General features: G+C 63.2%; 1 protein-coding gene across 2 annotated transcripts in view; it reads right to left on the bottom strand.

The window, feature by feature from the left end:
- The window catches only part of NKD2 (NKD inhibitor of WNT signaling pathway 2), a 28,221-nt gene extending 6,967 nt beyond the window's left edge, over positions 1 to 21,254 (bottom strand). Inside the window, exons 1-3 of one of the 2 annotated variants that reach the window (XM_057541041.1) lie at positions 21,068 to 21,254; positions 20,922 to 20,957; positions 20,497 to 20,594 (exon numbers count right to left, since the gene is read on the bottom strand). In XM_057541041.1, coding sequence (XP_057397024.1) covers positions 20,497 to 20,594; positions 20,922 to 20,957; positions 21,068 to 21,092 — 159 coding nt within the window. In that variant the 5' untranslated portion in view covers positions 21,093 to 21,254. The remainder of the gene's footprint in view (positions 1 to 20,496; positions 20,595 to 20,921; positions 20,958 to 21,067) is intronic. The other variant, XM_057541042.1, reaches the window with a different exon arrangement.
- Between the last annotated feature and the right edge of the window lie 913 nt (positions 21,255 to 22,167).

Below are 22,167 nucleotides of genomic sequence, written 5' to 3'. Positions count from 1 at the left end.
GGGGTGGGAAGCATTGCCACCACGCCGGTGCCTTGGAGGGCGCTGATCAGGCCCGGCCGGGAGGGACCTCGTGCGGGACCAACTGGGCGGCAGGGAGATGGGGCTGCGCTCTCAGGAGCGGGGGCCGCCTGGCGGCATCCTCGCCCTGGCCGGTGACTGCAGGAGCCTCTGCCAGCCCGAGGTGCCCCGGTCACCACCAGAACAGCAGAAGGCCCGGTGCCGGCTCGGCCCACGTGGCTGTGACACTGGTCCCTGCTCTCAGGTTCCCCATCTAGGGGCCTGACGCCACCAGCCAGACCCAGCCCCTCGCGCCAGGCCCACCAGTGCCCTCGGGATGGCCGTGTCCATCGGCAGGAGGGGAGGGGACAAGGGCCATCCCCAAACACAGCTCTGCATCTCTAGCTTGTTCTTTCTGAGAGCAAACAAATCAAAACAAAAACCACGAAAACTACCTAGAATGCTTTTACCCAGATTTTCAAACTGATTATTTTGAAGAAGGCCTTGATGACAAACACAAACCACAAACACGCCCTAAGATACTTGGGTCCATGGGAACGAGGAGACAAACGCACACCTCCTGTTCTGGGCACGCGCTGCCCTGGGTGAATTCAGTGAGGACCGGCCCGGACGTCCCGCTCTGCGTGGGGAAGGGAACCCCCCCCCCACCCAGGCCCCGGGGTCTCCCCAGGAACACGGGTGCAGCAGGGCGGGGCCGAGGGACACAGCGTGGGCTCCTCTGGGTGAGATGCCGGCTGTGCTGGGGCCCCTACGCACGCGACGTCAGGGAACCTGGCCTGGGGCTCTGACGGCCGTGGGCGCCACGGGAGCACCTGGACGGTGCAGGGACCATCGCTGCCCAGACGGAGCCTCGAGGAAGATGCGGGGTGGAGCCGGTGTCGCTGGGCCCAGGAAGGAGGCCTGCCGTCTGCCTCCAGAGCCCCTACAGGTGCCCCTGGCATCTTCCTCTCTACTAACCCCCTGCCCTAACCCCCTCCAGGTCACAGCCTTCAGAATAAGGCTGCTTCCATAGTTCTCTCAGCACGCCGGGTGGGCAGTGAACTTGTTTTAATACGAAATAAAGACACCCGATTATTAAGACGCCACTCCCTCCGCCACCCAGCCTGCTGGCATCGAAAGCACCCGCTTCGCCTCGCTCCAAGCGTCCTTGGGGTCCTGTGAACGCCCTGCACACGCAGCGCCCGGGCTCACAAGGTCCTCTCCCGCCCAAAGACAGGGCTGAGCTCTCTCCCGGGTGGACGTTAAGATAACTTCCAGTCACGTCTAAAAACCTGATTTTTGGTTAAATTTTTTTCTGTAAAATCAAAATAAGCCATGCAGCTGAGGTCCCAGGCATTTGTGGGGAGCAGCGGTTAGCTCCCGGACCAGGTGCCAGAGGCTTGCGGGTCAGCTGGCAACAGAGCACAGCATTTCTTGCTAGAAGGGCCAGTCTCGGGGTGAAATGGCTGAGGCCCCGAGACCCACTTCTGGGAAAGGGCCGGTGGCTGGCCCGGAGGACTCGGCCACCAGGAGCCAGAGCGACAGGCAGGAAGCCAGGGTTTCCACATCGCTCGCCTGGCTCGGCTGAGAGGTCAAAGGGAAAACAAGTCCCACGCAGGCCCTCTACGTGTGAGCTTAAAACAGTTGGAAGTTCAAAATTTCACCCCATTTTTTTGTTTTAAAATAATTTGAGCACTTGCTTTTGGCGTATTGTGTTGGTTACAGAGAAGATGATAAATGCTTTGGGCTGGGGGAGGGTCAAGACAGACATGGTCTGCACAGACCCTTGGTTGGACCCTGAGATGGTCCCCTACGATCGCAAACACAGTAAGGAGACAACGGGCCAGGACAGTACCTAATCAGCCACGGATACGACAGCCCTCATGACCTCCTTCCCTAGTATAGCTGGACGTTCAGAACATTTGAAGGAATGTTCATCCACGTCCACCCCGATGTTAGAACACGCAGTGTTTAAGACCTGAGTCAACAACGACCTCTGTGATGCAGAGCAATCAAGGGAAAGAAAGAGCATTGCAGGGAAAGTAACCGTGCTCCCTGTGACTGGTGATTTCAAATCCGTCCTGGTTACACAAAAACGCCCTTTAATCTTCACTGCTTTGGCTCGATAGAAGGGCCAAGAGCTTTAACTGCAACGTATAAAACCTCCTGCAGGGCTGCTGACCAGATGTGCGGCCACTCCCCACAGGGTGACCTCCTAAGTGGCCCGAAAACCGGGGCCCTCGAGCACGACCGGGGTGCAGACAGACGCCCCATCTCTGATGGCCCCGCTCAAGGGCCCCGCCTCCGCCGCAGCGCCTTCCCCAGGGCGGCCCAGCCCCACACCTCCTGGGATGCCCCTCCCAGGCTGGCGTGCACCCCCCTTGCTCTGCGCCCTGGCTGCAGACCCTCCCCAGCATCAACCTCCCCCCTCGCTCCCCTCTGCCCCCCCAGAGGAGCCCCGGCCTCCTGCGTACAGAACCCTCCAACCTCACCTCGCTTTCCGGTGTGGCCCCCGCCTTCCCGCTTCCCCGCCTGCCCGGATGGTCCTCGGCACCCACCACCTCCTGGCTCTCCTGGTGATGGGCTCCATCCCCATGCGGCCCCGGGACCCCCATGTCAGCCAGCAGGGCCTGCGAGATCTCCATGCTCTACGATCCACGTGGGGCCTGAGCTCCTGCCGACCCCCTGCGGCACCCGGCAGGGGCAGCTCCCCCCTCGCTCCTGCAGCACCTGCGTTCACTCTCCGGCATCCGCCGGGCCCTCCTTTCGCCAGGCGCTCTGCTGGCCCCCTGGGACGGCACCAGGGCCCACGTATCCTGATGCTTTATTCTCCCTGTCCTTCTTTGGACGTCAACGTCAGGTGGCCGCGGCCTTCGCTGCAGGGTCCCCATGGTCCCATCCCCGCCCCTCTCACCCGCAGGGGCTCTCGGGGGAGCCCACCAGGCCCATGGGCCACGGCCCCCAGAGGCCACGTACCCTGCTGGGCCTCTGTCCTGAGCTCAGACTCCCGAGGACGCTGCTCCACGAGCCACGGCACGAAACTGAATTCCTGGTCCTTCCCAGCAAGCGGCCCTTGGCCTGGCCAGGTCCTGCTGAAAGGCCCAGGACGGCCCATCTGCCCAGGTGAGGCCTACAGGCACAGAGGTGTTGGGACGTACCACCTAAAAGCTCAGACCCTGGCCTCCCGTGAAAAGCCAAGAGGTCCAGCCGCACCTTCCCACGGCCAGGGTGCCCCCTCCATCCACCAGAGCTGTTGACGCTGGGCCGTCCACCCCTCGTGCGAGCCTGGCTGAGGGGCAGGAGATGGGCTCCTGTTCAAGGCCACGTGGATGTGGGGATGTCTGGGTGATTGGAAAGGAGAAACCTTTGGTGACGTAAACGATCACCTCCTGAACACCGTCCGCTTTCCAAATGTCAACATTCACATATCCCTTCAAAATTCAGTGCCTCTGCGACCTTAGGAAACATGTTCCCGGGTTTTCGGGGCCGCCCGTTTTCCTTGGAAACCCCACACGCTTGACGGAGCAGAGGCTCTCCGCCCCCCGACTCCCGGAAAGATCCCTGAGGGAAACGGTGCGGCTGGAGTTTCTGCTCTTCCCACGGAGCCGTGAACCGGGCGGGGCGTGTGAAAAGATGGCCTTTATAAACCTGCTTCCTCATCGGCCTGTTACAGGGTCTGGTTAGAAACTGCTCCTGACAAACATGCTGGGCATCCTGGAAGGATCTTACAGACCGCTGCAAACTCGAGACCCCAGGGGGACCTCCTGGTAGATCCTGCAGCCCAGCTCCCCGGCCGCTCGGGCCCAGTCGCCCCTTCCTGTGGCCGCCCACTGCATGGGAGCCTGCTTCCCTGCAGAGGCGGCCGTGAGGGGTGCCCGGCCTCCACCAGGCTGCTTGGCGCCTGAACCCGGGTCCACCCGGGGTCCTGGCATGGACGCGGGTCTGTGGCGAGTCCTCGGCAGCTGACAAGCCTCGGGGCGGGAGCTCACATCCCAGCCTTCCGCCACCACCCCCCGCAGATGCTGCCGGGAAAACTCAAGGCCCTTCCGGGCAGCAGCCCTTGGGGTTAGTTCAGGCCTTGTTTTGCTCCAGGAAGGGCAGGCATCTCCTCTTTTCCAAACAGATAAACCTGCACTGTGTTTCCTTCAAAAATCCAGGTTGATTCAACCCAGATTCTTCACCAGGGCTTAGTGCGGGGGTCTGCGGGATTTGGGCTTCAACAAACAGGAGCTGTCAAGGGTCACAGGGCCTGGAGGACAGTGTGTCAGTGTCCTGGGGTGGCCGTAACAAATGGCCACCAGCTGGGTGGCTTAAAACAAAGAAATGTACCCTTTCCCAGTTCTGGGGCCAGAAGTCAGAAACCACGGTGTGGCAGGGAGCTCCCCCGGAGGCCCCAGCGAGGGTCCCTCCTGCCTCTCCCAGCTCCTGGGGGCCCCAGGGTTCATGGCCGCATCCCGCCAACCTCTGCTCCGTGGCCACGCGGCCTCTCCTGGGTGCATCTTCCATTCTGGGTCAGCCCCCCGCCCCCCGCCTTCCTCTTACAAAGATACACCTGGTGGCAGTTTGGGCCACCAGGACCATCTCTCATCTCTAGATCCTGCGTTTAATGACCTCTGCAGAGACCCGTTTTCCGTATAAGGTAACAGTCGTGGGCTCTGGGACGGGAACGAGCCCAGCACCGTCCGGAAGCCGAAAGGCGGTTGAGAAGCCTGAACCGGCCGCCGACCGTGCGGCCTCGGCTGTCCTCCCAGTGACGCGAGGCCGGGGTGCAGAGTGACTGCCCACGCGCACGCTCACAGGGCCTCCTCCGGAAACGGGGGACAGACAGGGAAGCACACTGGCCAGAAACCCAGCTGCGACCAGGCCCCTCCTCCGGCCGCAGGGGTGGGGAGACCGCAGCCCTGCTCCAAAGCCAGGGTCACAGCGCAAACGGCCAGGGCAGACTGGGCGCCGCGTCTGCTCCCACGGTGGATTCTTTAGACTCCGAGGAGGCCCCGGGCCTGAGTTTCTGAGAACTAGTTTTCCCCAGAGGACGGAAAACTAGCTCTGTGTGTTGAGTCCAATTTCCTTTCTGTGCAGGATCCAAGGACACGCTGCCGTCTCAAGAATCCAGAGGGTCCCCCTGGGAGAGCCGGGCTGCATGCACCCACCCCCAGGAACTGCCCTGGCCCCACCGCTGATCTTGGAACAGGAAAAATATGGGGTTATCTCCTCAGAGGAGTTTGCAGCCCCCTTGCAGCTCAGGAGCTAAAGCCCACAGAGCATCTTGGGGTCTGGAAATACAGCCCCATGGGATGTAAGTTCAAGGCCGCTTCTGAGAGCCTGGACTGGGTGAATTCTGGAGTCCCGAGATGAGATGTCTGCAGGCGGGGGCAGGAGGGGGGCCCAGTGTGGATGGGAGCCCAAGCAGGGGGAAGAGAAGAACACAGGAAGTCAGAGAAAGGAGGAGAGATGGGGGAGGGGAAAGGAGAGGGGGAGGGGGAGGGAGAGGGGGAGGGGCTCCCCTGGGGGAGCACCGGGAGGGGTGTGGGGGGGAGGAGGACCTAGCACGCCAGCTGGGGGCATCCTCCAGAGCGAATGGCTCCTGGTAGAACAGACCCTTGGTGCTCCCCAGCTCCCTCAGGAGAGGGCGGCCTCAATGCCAGGAGGACGCTTGGGGTCCGGGGCCTGCGGCGCCCACGCCCAGGGTCACAGGTACTATTGCAAAGGTGCTGTTCACCACGCGTTCCCACCTGCTCGGAAGCCAGATGGATCGCGCCTGCTGCGCCCATCACCCCAGCACACCTCTCCCAGGGGCACAGAGCACCTCTCTGGCCACACCCTCTGGCCGCCCCTGGGCTCTCCTCACACCAGCCCCCCTCGCGGGCTGTCGGCCGTCGTGGAACGTTGATCAGTCCAGCAGGGTTTCTGATCATCAGAGACAGAGCCTGGCCTTACCTCCCCGCCCTGGACAGGTGACGCCCTGGGCAGGTAAAGCAGGTAGCTCCGAAGCGGCACGTGGGGAGGGCCTTGGGGACGGCTGGAAGGGGCCGTCGGAACCACCCTGATTCCGGCTCTGCGGTCAGCACGGCCAGGGGACTAGCTCCCCAGAGGCCACGAGGACAGCCACCCGCCCCCAGGACGGCAGCTCCACCCGCGGTTACTCCTGCAAACGACAGCCCCGGGTGCCGGGCTGCCCGCTGGGGACCAGGATGGGGACCCGGGCGTGGCAGAGGGTGGAGATGCGGGGCTGGAGTGAGCACCCCAGTCAGCCAGGGGCTCGCGGGGCTCAGGGAGGAGGCCGGGGTCCTCAGGGGACGTGCCCAGCGGGCTTGTGCTACTTCAGTGCCCAAGGTGACCAAGGCTACTTCGGGGCAGTTTGGGAGGAGCCTGGGGCCGGGCAAGGGGCGGGGGTGATGGGAGATCTAGGCAAGGGCGACCTGGGCCAAGTGGGGGGGCCGGAGAGGAAGCTGGGCTCCTGCTCGGGGCTCTCAGGACGCCGGATGTGGCGGGATTGGTGTGGGGTGAGAGGTGGGCAGGCCTGGGCTCACCATGCACTGGACAGAACTGGGCCACGCGGGAGAAGGCAAAGGCAGGGCTCAAGAAACCCCAAGAGCTGCGGCACTGGGGAGAGACGCCCCAGAGTCAAAGGTCAGGGGTGCAGCAGAGTGGACGGGGAAGGAGGCGGGGTGGGGCAGCGGGAGGAGGGGGGACGGTGGCCTCAGGCGGGAGAGAACGGAGGGCAGAGGGGGTCTGCCCACGCTGCTGCCTGAAGGCCTGGTGGGCACACAGCTCAGAAACACCCGCAAGGGAGACCGAGGCAGCCTGGGCAGAACTGACTGGAAGGTGCCGGGCCAGCGCGTCTGTCTGGAAACGCCAGGTGGTGGGAGTCTCGGCTTCAGCGGCGGAACAGTTTCAGGTGTGACGACGCAGTTCCGAGGCTTAATAATTCCTACTTAGGTGCGGCGACGCCACGAGGGTCTCCACTCGAGGGGCCACGGCGGCTGTGGCTGTGAGCTCCTGATTTCAAAGCAAAAGTTAAGGACAGCGAGGCCTCGGGGGAGGGGCGGTGCGGGGCTTGCCCGCAACCACAGAGGCCCTCAGCGTCTTGCTTTCCAAGTTACGACCGCACTTCAGGAGCCGAGGGGTATTTCTAGATTTGCCCATCGGTGCCCCTGCGTTAGCGCCGCTTAACCAGGCTGGGAAATAACCGAATTTGGAACTGAAGGTCTAGAAGCTCAGTCATTTGAGGACCAAAGGGTCTCCTAAGATAAACGCCTACAGACCTCACGTGCCAGCACAGGCCGTAACCTGCTTCCTGGGTGAGGCCACCCTGCCCCACCGGGGCATGGCTGGCACGCGCGTGGCAGGAAGGCCCGAAAACACGCACCACGGGGGACTCAGCCCACGGCTGTGAATAAGTTACAGGGGGGCGGGAGGGGCACCCAGGCCACCTGCTGGGGAAATAACTCCACCCTAAGACATGTGCAAGGAAAACATAATAAGAGGAGGATCAGTGAGAAGCCATATATATATATATATATGCACACACACCCCCTACATATGTATACACATGTATACACGTGCGTGTACACACATATACATATGCATGAAAACACATATACATGCGCGTGTACACACACACACACGCACACGTACCTCCACATATATATATATATACACAGGCACACACATGCCCACACACATAATCTCTACCCCAGATAATTGAGAAGTGGCCATAAAATATGCCAAAAATGTCTTCAGTGATTTCAATTCTCAGCACCCTGGATTTGTGTTTTTTGTTTAACACTAAATCATTCTGCAACAAATCTGCAGACCGAATTTTCTCCCGGTCGTGCCTGCTCCTGTTTCCGTCTTCAGAGCTAACAACGAGTAACTTCACAGAACACGGAAGATCGCAGGCAATCATCCTTCCAGCACCTACAGCTGCCCTCCAAGCTTCCTGGCCACAGAGGTCACGACACGCAACATACCAACAAGACCCTCGTCCCCCACATGCCTGAATCGCCGTGCCCTCCACCGCTCCCGTTCAGACGAGGTTTAATGCCCCTGGGTTTGAGCTGCAGACCCAGATTCACCTTCCCCTATCTGACTTCTTCCTCTGGAAAAACCACTGGACTCTTCGTCTCTTTCATTCATATTAAAGCCTCATGTTTCCTATTTCAAAGGAAGATCAGCTCCAAAGTGAAAGAGAACCCCATGCATTTGTTTTTAGTTTAGAAGGCCCCGCGTGTCCACGAGTGATGTCAGTGCCCACAGCAGAGAGAAACAGGCTGGAGATGCTAAAGGCTTATACCTGGTCGCGGCTCCGGAGCCCGAGGGCCGGGCACTCTGAGGAGAGTCATCAGGGTTTTCCTCTCTTTGGCAGCACCTGTGTGGCGTGAGGTGGAAACACCGCCTCGTGGCTCTGAGGCTGCTTCCAGCCCCCGTGCGTCAGAGCGGACGGAGCCCAGCGCCCCCTCCCCAGTTCTACACACAGGAACCTAAACCCACCCTTCAAGCAACGGGGTTGAGACCCCACCCGTGAAAGACAAAGTGTTTTGAGGAGACCTGCACTTGCCTTGTCTAACCCTTTTGCCCTCCTTCACCCATTCCTCCCACCCTCACCCCCAGCCCCGGCAATCAGCACTCTCGTCTCTGTACACGTGAGTTTGGTTTATACACATATTTGCATGTTTCTGGTCCTCATACGAGAGAGATCATACGGCGTTCGTCTTTCTCTGCCTGACTTACTTCACTTAGCATAATGTTCTCAAGGTCCATCCATGTTTTGGGCAAGATTTTTTTCTTTATTGCTGAATAATACTCCATTGTATAGATACATCACATCTTCTTTATCCATTCATCCATCAACGGACATTTAGGTGGCTTCCGTGTCTTGGCTATCGTGAATAGTGCTGCAGTGAACGTGGGGCTGCATATTATCTTTTTGGGTTAGTGTTTTTGCTTTCTTTGGATACATACCCAGGAGTGGGATTGCTGGATCATGTGGTAGTTCTATTTTTAACTTCTTGAGGAATCCCCATACTGTTCTCCACAGGGGCTGCACCAATTTTCATTCCCACCAGCAGTGCACGAGGGTTCCCTTTTCTCCACTCCCTCGTCAACACTTGTTATCTCGTCTTTTTGATGATGGCCATCCTGACAGGTGGGAGGTGACACCTCGTGGTTTTGATCTGCATTTCCCTGATGATTAGCGCTACTGAGCACCTTTTCGTGTGCCTGTTGACCATCTGCATTTCTTCCTTTGAAAAGCCTCTTTGTTAAACAATGATCTTGTCTCAGAAGCGTCGCCAGGCCCAGGGCAGCCTCGTGGCTTGGGAAACTCTGGGGAGCATGTGAAGAACCCCGAGTGCAGGAGACCCGCTCCTGCCTCACAGCCCTTCTCCAGGTTTTCCTCAAGAAGCCTCGAAGGAGGCGCGGGTGTCCCGGGCTCATGGGTGGGCATGGGGTCCTCCATCCCAGGGCACCGCAGTCCCCCTGGAGGGGCTGTCCCCACCACGTAGACAGCCCAGCACCCTCTGCTCGCCCTTTACAGTCACCTGGGATCTCCGTGTGACCCAGAAAAACCCAGACGAACCCCAGCTGCAGACGCAGGGTGCGCTGTCCCACGGAGGAGCCCTGAGCCTGCCGCCCGGGCAGCCCAGGAGAGTTCCGTGTACTCGACAGCCGTGGACGCTGATGCCAGTGGAGTCTGGACCCCAGACTTTCTCTTCCAAGATATCCTTTCACTGTCCTCCTTCCTCACCCACAAATTCCAGCACCTCTGACTCCGTGGGTACGTTTACATGAGGGTGTGGGAAGAGCCGTGACACAGACGATCAGCCGCACGGCCATGCCCGCCTGTGTTCTCTCCCGTGGGCCCTTCGGCAGCTCCACCGTGGATTATAAAGCAGGGCCCTCGGCAGTGTCCCCGCCAATTTAATTTGTGGTGTGAGATGGATTCCTCACCGCTTCTGCTGCTCTGCTGACACCCCTTTGGGGAGAGGGTTCTGTGGGTTGGAAGCAGACCGCGGTGTATCATCTGGATCTGGGACCACCAAGGGCGGCCTTCACCCTTCTCACGGCCCCAGCGAGGGACGGAGGGGAGTCAATGTTCCTGAACTTAAGTTTATCCTCCTTTCCGAGCCAAAGTGTGTGTCTCCGATGGTCCTCTCCCCTATTTGCGTGTTTGTACATTTAAGCGCATTACATGCTCACCAAACAAAAACTACTGAACCCCTGGTGCTAATGATCTGCTTTGCTTTCTTGCATCTAAAAGGATTCCGGCCAATTTTAAAAGCCAAACCTCCAGCATGGTCAAAAATGAGCAGGGATTTGCCTATGCCTGCAGACACTGGCCGTTGACGGTTCCTTGAAATACATGAGACCCGCCAAGCTCGCTGGGGCTCTGCACTTTCCAAACTGCAGCTGCAGGGAGAGGGGCCCCGGGGCTTAGCAGACATCTCATGGAGCTTTCTGGAGCTGTGCTGTCCACCTGGCAGCCACAGCCACACGTAGCTACTTACGTTTAAATTTATGAATGAAACCACGTTAGAAATCCAGCTCCCCTGTCACTCGCCACACTCCGGGCACCAGCGTGGCCGGCAGTGACCGCTGTGGGTGGCGTGGATACAGACCACATCCAGCGCCGGTCGGGAGCACCCAAATCCCACCCCCACCCACAGGTGGAGACGTGGTGGTCAGCCGAGGTCACAGAGGTCGCCAGCTGGACTCTGGCCCCCCAGCGGGGCTTCCCCAGCCCGGGACCCTTGGGACCTCAGTGACCCAGCTCCGGCTGGCCGGTGTTGGGAAGATGACTCAGTCGGGCAGGTAGGAGGGCAGGGGTCTGAAACAGGCAAGGCTGACAGTCCTGGTGGGCAGCCTGAGGCCCCCCGGACAGGCCAGACGTCCACGGCAGGGCCCGGGCCAAGGAGTGAGCAAAAATCCCAGGGGCCGGCGAAACACGTGAAACCCGGCAGAGCAGACACGGGGGTGGCCGGGAGGCAGGTGGGAGTCAGTCGGCACAGGTTCCAAGGGCCAGCAGGCGGCTCTGGGCGGAGGAACGTGCCTACCTGGCCGCGTGTGGACACTCGGCCGGCGCAGAGGCCCAGCAGGCGGCCCACATGGGCAGTTCTCGACTCCAGACCGACAGGGGGGCTGGCAGATCTGCTGAGCGATGGGGGTGCCAGAGACCGAGGGCCCGGGGACCACGGGGCTGTCCCAAGCAGGCCAGGCTGTGGACGCAGGCCCAGGGGTACATCGGGAGTTCTGTCCAGGCTGTGGGGAGTGGACGTCCCAGCGGCAGCTGGACAGGTGCTCCCGGGCCGGGGAGAGGCCAACGGAGACGTTTGACCTTTAGCTGCCAAAGGGCCAGAGGGGCCACCAAGGGGCGCGTGCCGAGGAGGGAAGGGCGCCAGGCCGCGAGCCCTGGACACAGAAACCAGGTGCCCAGGACGGGCCTGCGGGCCACGAGGTGCAGGGCCTCTTCCCAACCAGCTCGTGGAAAGAAAGTGCCGGAATCCCATTCGCGCCCAAGTGGAAATCCGCGGCGTTAGACTACATTCTCACGGGCCTGGAGCCCCCAGAAGCTGGAAGAGGCAGGGAGGACCCCCCGCAGGGCCTCCAGAGGGAGCACAGCCCTGGGACAGCTCAGTGTCAGAGGTCCGACCTCTAGAACGGTGAGAGAGTAAACGTCTGTCATTTTAGGCCGGCCAGTTGGTGGCACTTTGTCACGGCCACCCCAGGAGACCAACAAAGGGAGCCCAAGGCTGCTCTTTCACATAACTATTTTAAAATAGTTAACTTTAAGGCATTCCCAACGTGTGCTTTTAGCCATCGAAGACCTAGAACTCCAGAAAGATCCACGGTGAAACGCCCCAGTGCCTGCTGACCACAGGTAAGATCACGGGTCCAGCCTCCCTCAGCAAGAATTCCCAGCGCCTCCCGGTGGGGTCTGGGGTCTGCCCAACCCTCACCTGAGGATCCAGGGACCCCAGGGCAGTGGGCCGGCACCTCGTGGGTTTAGGGTGTACACGTGGGCATCTGCAACCCCCCAGGCAGGGACGGCCCCGTCTTCCTGGGGGAGAAAGATCTGAGCAGATGGCCCTCAGGCCAGAAGGATGCAACGTGCCCCAGGATGTCAGGGTGCACTGGCCTCTGGATGGGGTCGCCAACCTCCTACAGCCCAAAGAAGGGGGGGGGAGGGCGGGGAGGGGGAAAGGGGAGAAGGGAGGGGGGAGGGGGGCTTCCCTTCTCTTCTGAGAAGAGATTGGAGGGGGTGAGACTGGGAGCTGCAGACAGACCCCCACGGGCAAGGCTTAGACCCGTGGGTTGTGAGGGCCCGGTCCTCCTAGAGATTCTTTGCCTTCTGGTTGCAGGGAAAGGAAATTAGTGCTCAGAGAGGGAGGTACGTTTCAAGGGTTTCTTCTCCAGAGAACAGAGGAGGCTCTTTTACAAAAGCTGTTACAGGGAGGCCGTGGAACCAGCGTAGAAATATCCACCCTCTTCCAAGCACAGCACCCGGAGGATTACAGACCTCAGCTCTGGAGGCAGGAACCAGAAACGCAGGCATGCGGTCCCCTCCCCCAGGCCCCGCTTCCCCAGAAGCCCTTCCAGGGGGACCCGGGGCTGCAGGGGACCCTGGCCCGGAGCAGCAACGCCCATGCAGCTCCCAGCTGGGGTGCAAAGGCGGCCGCCGCACGGGGGCGGAGGAGCGTTCGGTCAGCGTGGCCACGGGAGCCGCCCCTGTGCGAGGCCCAGGCCACCCTCGGGCCTCTCTCCCCAGGAAACCCCGCCCCGGAGATGCACCAGCTCGGGGACTCAAGCCGCCGGCCTGGTTGGGACGGCAGAGCCCAGAAAGCTGGCTGAGTGTCGGCTGTCAGAGCAGCGGCGGGGCCTGCACGGGGTGGACGTGGAGGGTGGACATGCAGGGGACAGAGCTGGTCCTGAGCCGAGGAAAGCCTCACAGCCCACCAGGGCCGCACTGCACCCCAATTCCTGAGAAGGTGACCGTGTGCGGAGGTGGGGTCACCGCGGAGGCCCTCTGGTAAGATGAGGTCACCGGGGCGGACCCTGATCCCACAGCCTGTGTCCTGACGAAGAGACCGTCAGGTCACAGGGGGGTGACCCTGGGAGGACACAGGAGGGGCGGTGCCCCCAGGCAGGGGAGCGAGGCCCTGGTGGGAAGTGGCCTGTGGACACCTGGACCCTCCACCTCCAGGACGGAGACAAGCAGTCCGTCGTTTAAGCCGCCCCGTCTGTCCGCCTGTCCGTCTGTCCATGGGGCTCTGTTATGGCTGCCCCAGGAAACCCATACTCGGCCCATTGCCGAGGCCACCTCTCCCTGTGAGGGCCGGGCACCCTCCTCCTCTCCCAGCAGCCAGGGTTCCTGCTGCAATGCTGTCAGCCCCTCGCTCCACACACGTAATTGTCCAGAAGGCACCTTGCTGGGTAGAAAGGGCAGCAGGCGTCCGGGCCCCGTGGAGAGAGCAGGTCCGCCGCACACTCCTGGGGGCTGGTCACCGACCCGGCGGCCCTGCGGTGACCCGCACGCCAGGCCTGCTTCCGGCCGCGGCATCCTCCTCAAGAGCTTCCATTCGACACAGGCTTTTTCTTCCAAACCCAGCGACTGTCTGATGCAGGGTCAACCTGGGAGAGGCCCCACTTCACACCCAGGAGGGGCCGAGGCCCGGGGGCAGCGACGTGCAGCAACCCAGCAGGCGGCTTCCCTTGAATCCCAGCGCAGGACAAACTCAGGAGATGGGCCGTGCCTGGCCGGGCCCGAACCGCTGCTGTGAAGCCGAGCCTCCGCTCCGGGGACCGGGAACTGGGGACGGCAGCCACAGGCCTGCCCTCTTCAGGGAGGAGGAGACGAAGGGGCCACCATGACCCCCCGCCTGCCAGGCCCGCCTGGAGCACCCAGCCTCTCGGGGTCTGCTGACCTGTGGGCGCAGCTCACAGGGCCCTGGGGTGAAAGCCAGGAAGCTCGGGCCCGTCACGCTTACTGCCCACGGGTGGGCTGCCATCCACCACCGCCTCTGCGGGCAGTGAGGACGGAGACCGGCCCCGCGGCACTAGCGCCCGCTCCCGTTCTGCTCTCCGCACGTCCCTCGCTTCACCCCTCCTCGTAGGACCCAAGCGGAGGCGTGTGGCCTCTGAGCCACGGAGCACAGGCTGTGGCCCAGAGACTTGAGGGCAAGTGACCGGCGGGCAGCACCAGGCCCAGAGCGGGGTCTGGGTGGCAACGAGGCCACCACGCAGGCCGCCTCCCGCGAACAAGGGGAGAGAGGACGGCTTTGCGGGGTGGGGGGGCCGCCCCCATTTCAAAGGGCCCACGTCACGGGGCTCCCGGTCGTTACCTGTGGGCAGCGTTTCTTTGACAGCCTCGCTGGGGCTGCCCGGGTGGCTGTCCCCGGCCACATGGCGGGAGAGAGAACAGGGGACGTGCGTGGCCTTGGTGTCTCACCTCCGGAGAAAGCGACGGCCTAACCCAGCGGTCCCCAACCTTTCTGGCCTCAGGGGCTGCTGGGCGGAAGACAATTTTTCCACGGACGAGGGGGTGGGGGTGGCTCAGGCTGTAGCGCGAGCGACGGGGGGTGGGGGTGGCTCAGGCGGTAGCACGAGCGACGGGGGGCAACGGGGGGTGGGGGAGGGCTCAGGCGGTAGCGCGAGCGACGGGGGGCGGGGGTGGCTCAGGCGGTAGCGCGAGCGATGGAGGGCGGCAGGTGAAGCTTCGCTGGCTCGCCCGCTGTTCCCTTCCTGCTGTGCAGCCCGGTTCCGCGGCCCGGGGACTGGGGACCCCTGACCTAACTCCTGACCCCCAGAGAGGCGGGTCAGAGGGGCGGGGCAGCCCCGTCCACCTCCTCCCCACCCAGGGAGGGTCTGCGGACTGGCTCAGCCACGGTCGTGCTGCCCTGCCGGCAAGCTCTGGTCGAGCACTGGCCGCCCAGGTGACGGCAGCTGAAGAACAGGTGCTGCCAACAAGGGAGATGAAACTAAAATATAGATCTTGTCGGTCACTTTGTTGCTCAATTGAGAGACTAGTCTGTTTCGGCACACACGGCAGGGTCACAGTGCCCAGGAAGATCGCTCCGGAGGCCAGGAGTCGTGTGTGCACAGCGGGGTCTCAGTGCCCATGAAGATCACTCCGGAGGCCAGGAGTCGTGTGTGCACGGCGGGGTCTCAGTGCCCACGAAGATCGCTCCGGAGGCCAGGAGTCGTGTGTGCACGGCGGGGTCTCAGTGCCCAGGAAGATCGCTCCGGAGGCCAGGAGTCGTGTGTGCACGGCGGGGTCTCAGTGCCCAGGAAGATCGCTCCGGAGGCCAAGAGCCGTGTGTGCACGGTGGGGTCTCAGTGCCCAGGAAGATCGCTCTGGAGGCCAGGAGTCGTGTGTGCACGGCGGGGTCTCAGTGTCCAGGAAGATCGCTCCAGAGGCCAGGAGTCGTGTGTGCACGGGGGGGTCTCAGTGCCCACGAAGATCACTCCGGAGACCAGGAGTCTTGTGTGCACGGCGGGGTCTCAGTGCCCAGGAAGATCGCTCCGGAGGCCAGGAGCCGTGTGTGCACGGCGGGGTCTCAGTGCCCAGGAAGATCGCTCTGGAGGCCAGGAGCCGTGTGTGCACGGCGGGGTCTCAGTGCCCAGGAAGATCGCTCCGGAGGCCAGGAGCCGTGTGTGCACGGCGGGGTCTCAGTGCCCAGGAAGATCGCTCCGGAGGCCAGGAGTCATGTGTGCACGGCGGGGTCTCAGTTCCCAGGACAGAACCTACTCACTGACACTCATCGCCCTAAGCTCACCTCGAACGCCACAGTGTCAGGGCTACAAGGACCCAGCTCACTCCTCACCAGGGCTCTGAGTCGGTCGCGCAGCACTGCTGGGCCAGGGGCCGGGGCCACACCGACACTCTGGATTACCACTGCATCTGGGTCTGTGCTCACACCCCCTTTAAAAGCTGGCAGTTTGGCCAGACAGCTACCCGGGCTGAGACTGACTTCTGAAGACTGCGAACTGGCATGGATTTGTAAAGAAAAGAGAACAGGCAAGACTGCAACAAAACCCCTCTAGGGCATTCACTTAACTGCTTCTCCACAGAGGAAAACGAAGGCGAGATGAGGGGCAGGTGCTGCTTGGACGTAGCACCAGGTCCCCCCACGGTGGCCAGTCACGTCCTGAGCAGAGCAGGGTGACAGCAGGCCTCGTCTTCTACTTCCGCAAAGTTGACGTTTCCGCCCACCCAGCAGCCAACTGGGCTGCCCCAGGCCCCCCGCCGTCCTGCAGGCCCCTCCTCTCAGCACAGTGACCCTGAGCGGGGGCGCCCCATGAACTTCCCCGTCCTCCGCCCGAGCGCCACCCCTGGTCTGCACGTGGGGCTTCTCTGCGGCTGCCCCCAAGGGCACACGTGAGAGTGGTGGCTCAGTGCCACGTGCCAACGTGTCCCCAAGGCAGGCAGAAGCTGGGGGCTTCTCAAGAGACCAGCATCCCGAGGGCGGTGTCTCCGTCCACCACTGTCCTGCCCTGGGGCACAGCCTCTGCCCGCCTCCGGCCCTGCCACGGCTAACTCCACCCACCACCCGGGCCCTGAGGTCGGGGCGCCGGCCGCAGCCTCGCCGGGTCCACATCCCAGAGTCCTTGCCACCCACACGAGGATGCCAGAGCACGTGCGAGGCAGGCCCACGCTCTGCCCTCACGCCCGCCCTGGGCACCTGGTTGGGGCGGGTGCCACGTGTATGGTGTCTGGCCCGCCCGCGTGCCCTCAGCGCCTCCTGGTCGTCAGATGCCATTGGCTGCAGGCCCACAAACGACCCCAACCTCCTGCACCTCCCGACCCCGGGGACAGCCAGGCGGGCACGGTGGCCCCCCAACACCGGGAGGCCCGCCTGCAGACAGCACCCACCCCGGTTTCCAGGTGAGGAAGAGGCAAACGTTGGCCACTCACCCCGGGACACACTCAGAGCAGCTGGCTCCCTCCCGGGGTCCTCAGGCCACCCCGTCTCCCCCGCCCCCTCCAGGCATTTCCCACAAAGCGGCCTTGCCGTTCCAGGGTCCCCAGCCCAGCAGCTCCCCAGAGGCGGATCAGTCAGGACCACCTGGCTCATCCGTAGGCCAAGCGGGGTCCAGGGAGGCCATCTGCAGTTCTGCAAGCTTGGGCGGGGTGAGGGACACTGACACCGCCCAACCTTGGGGGGATTCCCTGCCGACCTGTGAGGTCTGGGCCCTCGGGCCTGTGGTTGGTGCCCCCAAATCCACAGGAGCCCCCAGGCTTGCGTGCGCACCTGTGCTGGCCTCACACACGGCCAGGCCACATCCAAGGGCAGAAACAGGGCCCTGGGTGCGCAGCGGGCCCCTGAGAGAAAGCCGAGCCCCCCTGGCTGGTCCTGGAGTGGTGCCCAGACGCCCCACACGGGCCAGGACTCCACAGATCGCGCGTCCCCAGAGCGCGGGTCACGGAAGGCCAGGGGTCAGCCTGTGGAGCTGCACGGTGGCTGCGGCGCCACCACCTGTCCTGCTGGAAGCCACCCAGGCCACTCCTTCCCCGTGGCTGCGGCCCGACAGCTGAGGAGGAGCCCTGGCAGCCACACGACAGGACACAGCCCCGTAACGTGCGGTTTACGCCGCACACCACGGCTCCACGGTGACTGGTGACGGGGGCGGGGGACAGGGGGCATCCAGAAGCCACGGGGCGCCTCCCACGCCTCTGGAGCCGGCTGGAATTCCCTTTCTTGGGCTTACTCAATAGACATCTGTGTTTGAGTCACAACAAAGTTTCAGTTGTTAGTGGTGATTCTTGTCTTCTGGACTCTTCCCGCCCCGCAGGGAGCATGGAGAAATCAGACGGGCAGATGGCGAGTGAGCGCGTGCCCGGGAGGGGCAGCCGTATCCCCACAGGGCCTCGCCCTGGCCTCCGCCGGCCCCACCTTTGGAACAGCACGGTCAGGCGCTGACGCTGTGACCGCCGTCTCTCCTCCCGACTGTAACGCACGTGCAGCCTCAGTCACTCCCTGCTGCATCCTCTGTGCTGCTCTTGCCAATGTCCCGCGTCACCGGCCGGCAGCTGCACAACCCCAGGCCCCTGGGGCCCCTTGGCAATGAAGCAAGGCAGCGTCTCTCAGAATCAACGAGGAGGACCACTCTAGATGGTGAAGCGGGCATCTATCTGCCCGAAAACACTCACAGTTATCGGAGACCTTATTAGACGTGCACTAAGTAGGCACCAGGAGCCAGCATGACTAATTAGTAGGCAAAATCAACCTCATTTCCTTTATTTTGGGGCGGGCGATGGTGAGTGAGGGCAGGTGAGAGTTAGATGGTGGGCATGCACTTAATTTCCACGAGGTCATTTGGGACAATTCTTGTGGCAACACGGCGCACCAGGATTGACCTGCGTGGAAGCACAGGAGGGCGGCCTTCAGAAAAGGAGGACGTGTCCCCTCGCTGACCCCAGTCAGGTGTCCTGGGGGCACTGCACAGTCAGGCTGGCCTTCTTTGGGACATCGCCTGGAAGGGCAGGGACGGTGACGGGGCTCCGGACACCACACAAGGGGAAGGACCGGAAACAGGAGGAACGTAGGACCTGACACCCCAATGTCCCCCGACAGAGCAACTTCCGGGCAGAAGCAGGAGTGGAGGTGCCGGCAAGGGGGGTCAGCGGTGCGGCAGCGAGACACCTGAGCACCTGGGCCGGGGGGTCTAAACTCCCAGCATGGCTCACAGCCCCATGGCCAAATGAGGAAAAGATGGGAAAAGGCGAGGAAAGATCAAATGTATTACATTTAAAGGCCCATCCCTTATTCTGAGATTTTTTTCTTCCTACGTCGTGGTGTCATGAAATGAGGCTGTCGCATGACATGCAGGCTGCGGCAACAACACGCCACAGACCAGTGGCTTATAAACAACAGAAAGTCATCGTTCACGGTCCTGGAGGCTGGACGTCCAAGGCCGAGGGGCCGGCAGACCTGGCCTTCTGCCTGTAACGCCGCGCGGTGCTCTGGGGCTCTCATGTGGGCACTGATCCCATCGTGAGGACTCTGCCCTCAGGGCTGAATCACCCCCAAAAGGCCATCCTCTGCATCTATCACACGGGGGGCTAGGTTTCAACACATGAATTCTGGGGGGGACACAAACATTCAGACCACAGCTGAGAACAAAATAACAAGAGAACAACCCAAGCCAAACCCCACACTGTTCTTTCAAGAACGTCCCGAGAGCATGGAGTCCATTGGCCTAAGAAACCATCGTAACCTGGCACTATAGCCCGCGGCCACAGCGGAAGCATTCTGTTTTCCGTCTCCGTAGCCCGCAGCCCGGGACGAACACCGCCTGCGTGTGGGACCTGCTCTGCTGTATTGTCCGCGTCCTGAGCTAACGACGGCCCCGCCCGAGAGCTCCAAGGCCCACCGTGCCCACGCCCAGGAGAATGCCCCCAGGCGGGTGGCTGGCAGGACAGGGTTAGGTGGTGGACATGCCCTCGACTGCTCTGGATTACCTGCCGCCTCCTACACACAGGAGGACCAAGCGGGAAGGAAACACCATCCCGTTACCAACACCCACCTGCCCAGGCAAACACAATCAGCCCAAAGGAGGGACAGAGACCAGCTGGGGCGGCCCCTGGTACCGAGGAGCACGTGTCCATGCAACCTTACTATGACGTACCCAGCAAATACTGTAAAATGGAGTTCCTACCTTCACAGGTAGGGGAGTAAAATTTCACCCCCAGAAAGCAGGAAGCGTAACTCTAGTGTGTGTTTGATTTCAGGGCGTATCTGGGCCCCTTCCCAGGACGAGGCCACACAAGTGTTTACAAATACACTCAGAACTTTCCATTTATCAACCGGCCAGAAAAGCGTCTTTCCAAAAGGAGAGCTGACGTGCCCGTGAGCTGCTGCACTCTGTCTGCAGGGGGCTCTGAGGGGAGCAAGCCGTGGTCGAGGAGGGGGTCTCAGTCGCCTGGCAAGGCCACCTACCCAACTCCAGTCCACACTAATGCCCGCGACCGTCCACCGGCCTCCTTCTCCTCCCTGGCGAACGTGCGCAGCCTGGTTTGCCCAAGGCCCCTCTGGTGCCCCAGGCCTGGATGGAACACCTTCCAAATCCACTCTCAGGGGCACTGGGTCCTGAGTGGGACCCCTGCAGCCCCTGACAGCACCTGCAGCCCGAGTGGCCTTGGCTGTCCCTCTGAAGCCTGGCTTTCCCGTGAGCATCCCCGCAGGCCAGCGGTCACCCACACGGCAGATGGGCAGCACGGCGGCCTTCAACTCTGGCCGCCACTGCTGTGCGGAACGCTGAGCCCAAAGCAGGTCATTCCCCAGCCCTGCCCCCACCCCTCCAGCCTGGGAGAGTGAGGCCTCGCGCCACATCCCGCCTCCCGCAGAGGGAGGGGCCGCCTGGCCCAGCCCGAGTCACTCTCGCTGGGCCGTCGGGGCCCTCGCCTTCTCTGCCCTGGGGTCCTGGGTCCGGGTCAGAGGGCACAACGCTGCTACTCAGGTCCCCTGGCCCCAGCGGGGCCGCCGGGCCCACCACGCCTACCTGCTTGTCCCTTGTGCCGTGCTCCACGCAGCCCCGCCGCTCCGCCTCCTCCGTGCCTCTGCGGCCACCCAGGTACGCAGACACCACGAAGCTGTCCCCTGCGGCCCCATGGGCGGACGCGCGGGAAACGGGGCACCGAGGAGGGAAGGAGACGCCCGGTAAGCCCGCGGGAGCTGTGCCTGGACGACGCCCCGCCGCCCGGCGCGCCCACCCCTCGCCGCGCGGCCTGGGGCGCGGGGCTCCGGCGGGGGGCCGGGGTCGCGGTCTGGAGCGGGGAAACCTGTGCGCTCCCGGAGGCCCCAAGGCCAGGTTCCCCGCCTTCCCCCGCCCGCCAGGCCTCGAAGGCAGAAAGCGCGTCGCGCTCTGCGCTCGGGTCCCAGCCCCGGTGGCAGTCGCGCGCCCCGGCCGCCGCCCCGCGCGCTCACCTTCGGGGCTCTCTCTCCGCTTGAAGGCTGCAGCGGCTGCGGCGCGGCCGGAGGGCGCGGGGAGAGGGAAGGGACAGTGAGTGGCCGGCGCCCGCCCGCCCGCCTGCCTGCCCGCCGCCCCGCCTGCCCGCCGCCCCGCATCTCACCGTGCTTGGACTGGAATTTCCCCATGTCGCCCCCGGCCCGCCCGCCCGCGCGCGCTCCCGGAGCCGAGCCCAGGTGCCGGGCTGGGGTCCGGTGCGGGGTCCGGCGTCCGCGGGGGCCGCAGGGACCCGGCGACCGGGTTCCGGTCAGCCGCGGGGACCGGGGGCGGCGGCGGCGGCGGCGGCGGCTGCGGCGCGGCTCCCTCTGAGCGCGCGCCCCCGTGCCCGGCCTTTAACCGCGGCCCCCGCAGCGCCCCTCGCGGCCGCCGCCCGCAGCGCACCGGCCCCCGGGACTCCCGCCCGCCTCCCGCTGGGGCGGGAGCCAAACCAGGGGCGTAGGCGGGTGGCGCCAGCCGGCGACGAGGACCCGGGGCAGGCGGCCTCTTAGGGTGTCGAGGGTGCAGTGGACCCCGCGGTTCTGCGCGGGCCCTTGGGGGACAGCTCCCCACCCTACCTCTCGCCCCGTGTCCCCGCATCCCCCATTCCAGAGGCGCCCGAGAGGCCCTCGCACTTGCCGGAGAGGACCCGGGGCACCGCCCAGGACTTTCGAGGCAACCTGCGTCCCTGTCTGGTGGTAGCCTGGGCCTTGGAGAGGCCGTGGGGGGACCCGAGTGGACAGGAGGCCCCTGGGGAGGGTGCTTTGGAGGGACACGAGGCGCAGGAGGGGTCTCTGGGAAAAGCCAACTGCAGGTCCTGGCCTGGCTGGTGGGGACCCGCTGGCCTCTTTCTGCCTCGGGTTCATCAAGGACAGGGAAGGACTGGGGCGGGGCCCCAGGGCTGCTTCCGCCCTGCACCCTATCCCCTTGGCCTTGGCTGGACTCCTGGGCAGTGGGCAGGGGGTCTCCTGCGCTTGGCCCCCTCCACGTCGCCCAGCCCCTGGGCGCTCTCCCTGATCTTCCCCTGCAGCCCCTGCCCTGCATCGGCCCCTACCCGCTTGCCTTCGGAGACGGCCCTGCCTCACCTCCTGCTTGGGCCCCCACTTGCTTCTCCCCTCGATTCAGCTGAACCCCCCGAACACCCGCGAAGCGCCTGAATCTCCTGCAGCGGCCTCAGCTCAGCAGGTGCCCGTCACTCTGTGTCACTGCCGTATCTCCAGTCTCCGT

The sequence above is a fragment of the Balaenoptera acutorostrata genome, chromosome 2 (genome assembly GCF_949987535.1).
Source record: "Balaenoptera acutorostrata chromosome 2, mBalAcu1.1, whole genome shotgun sequence".
Classification (NCBI taxonomy): domain Eukaryota; kingdom Metazoa; phylum Chordata; class Mammalia; order Artiodactyla; family Balaenopteridae; genus Balaenoptera; species Balaenoptera acutorostrata.
This window is presented reverse-complemented; position numbering and strand designations above follow the sequence as displayed.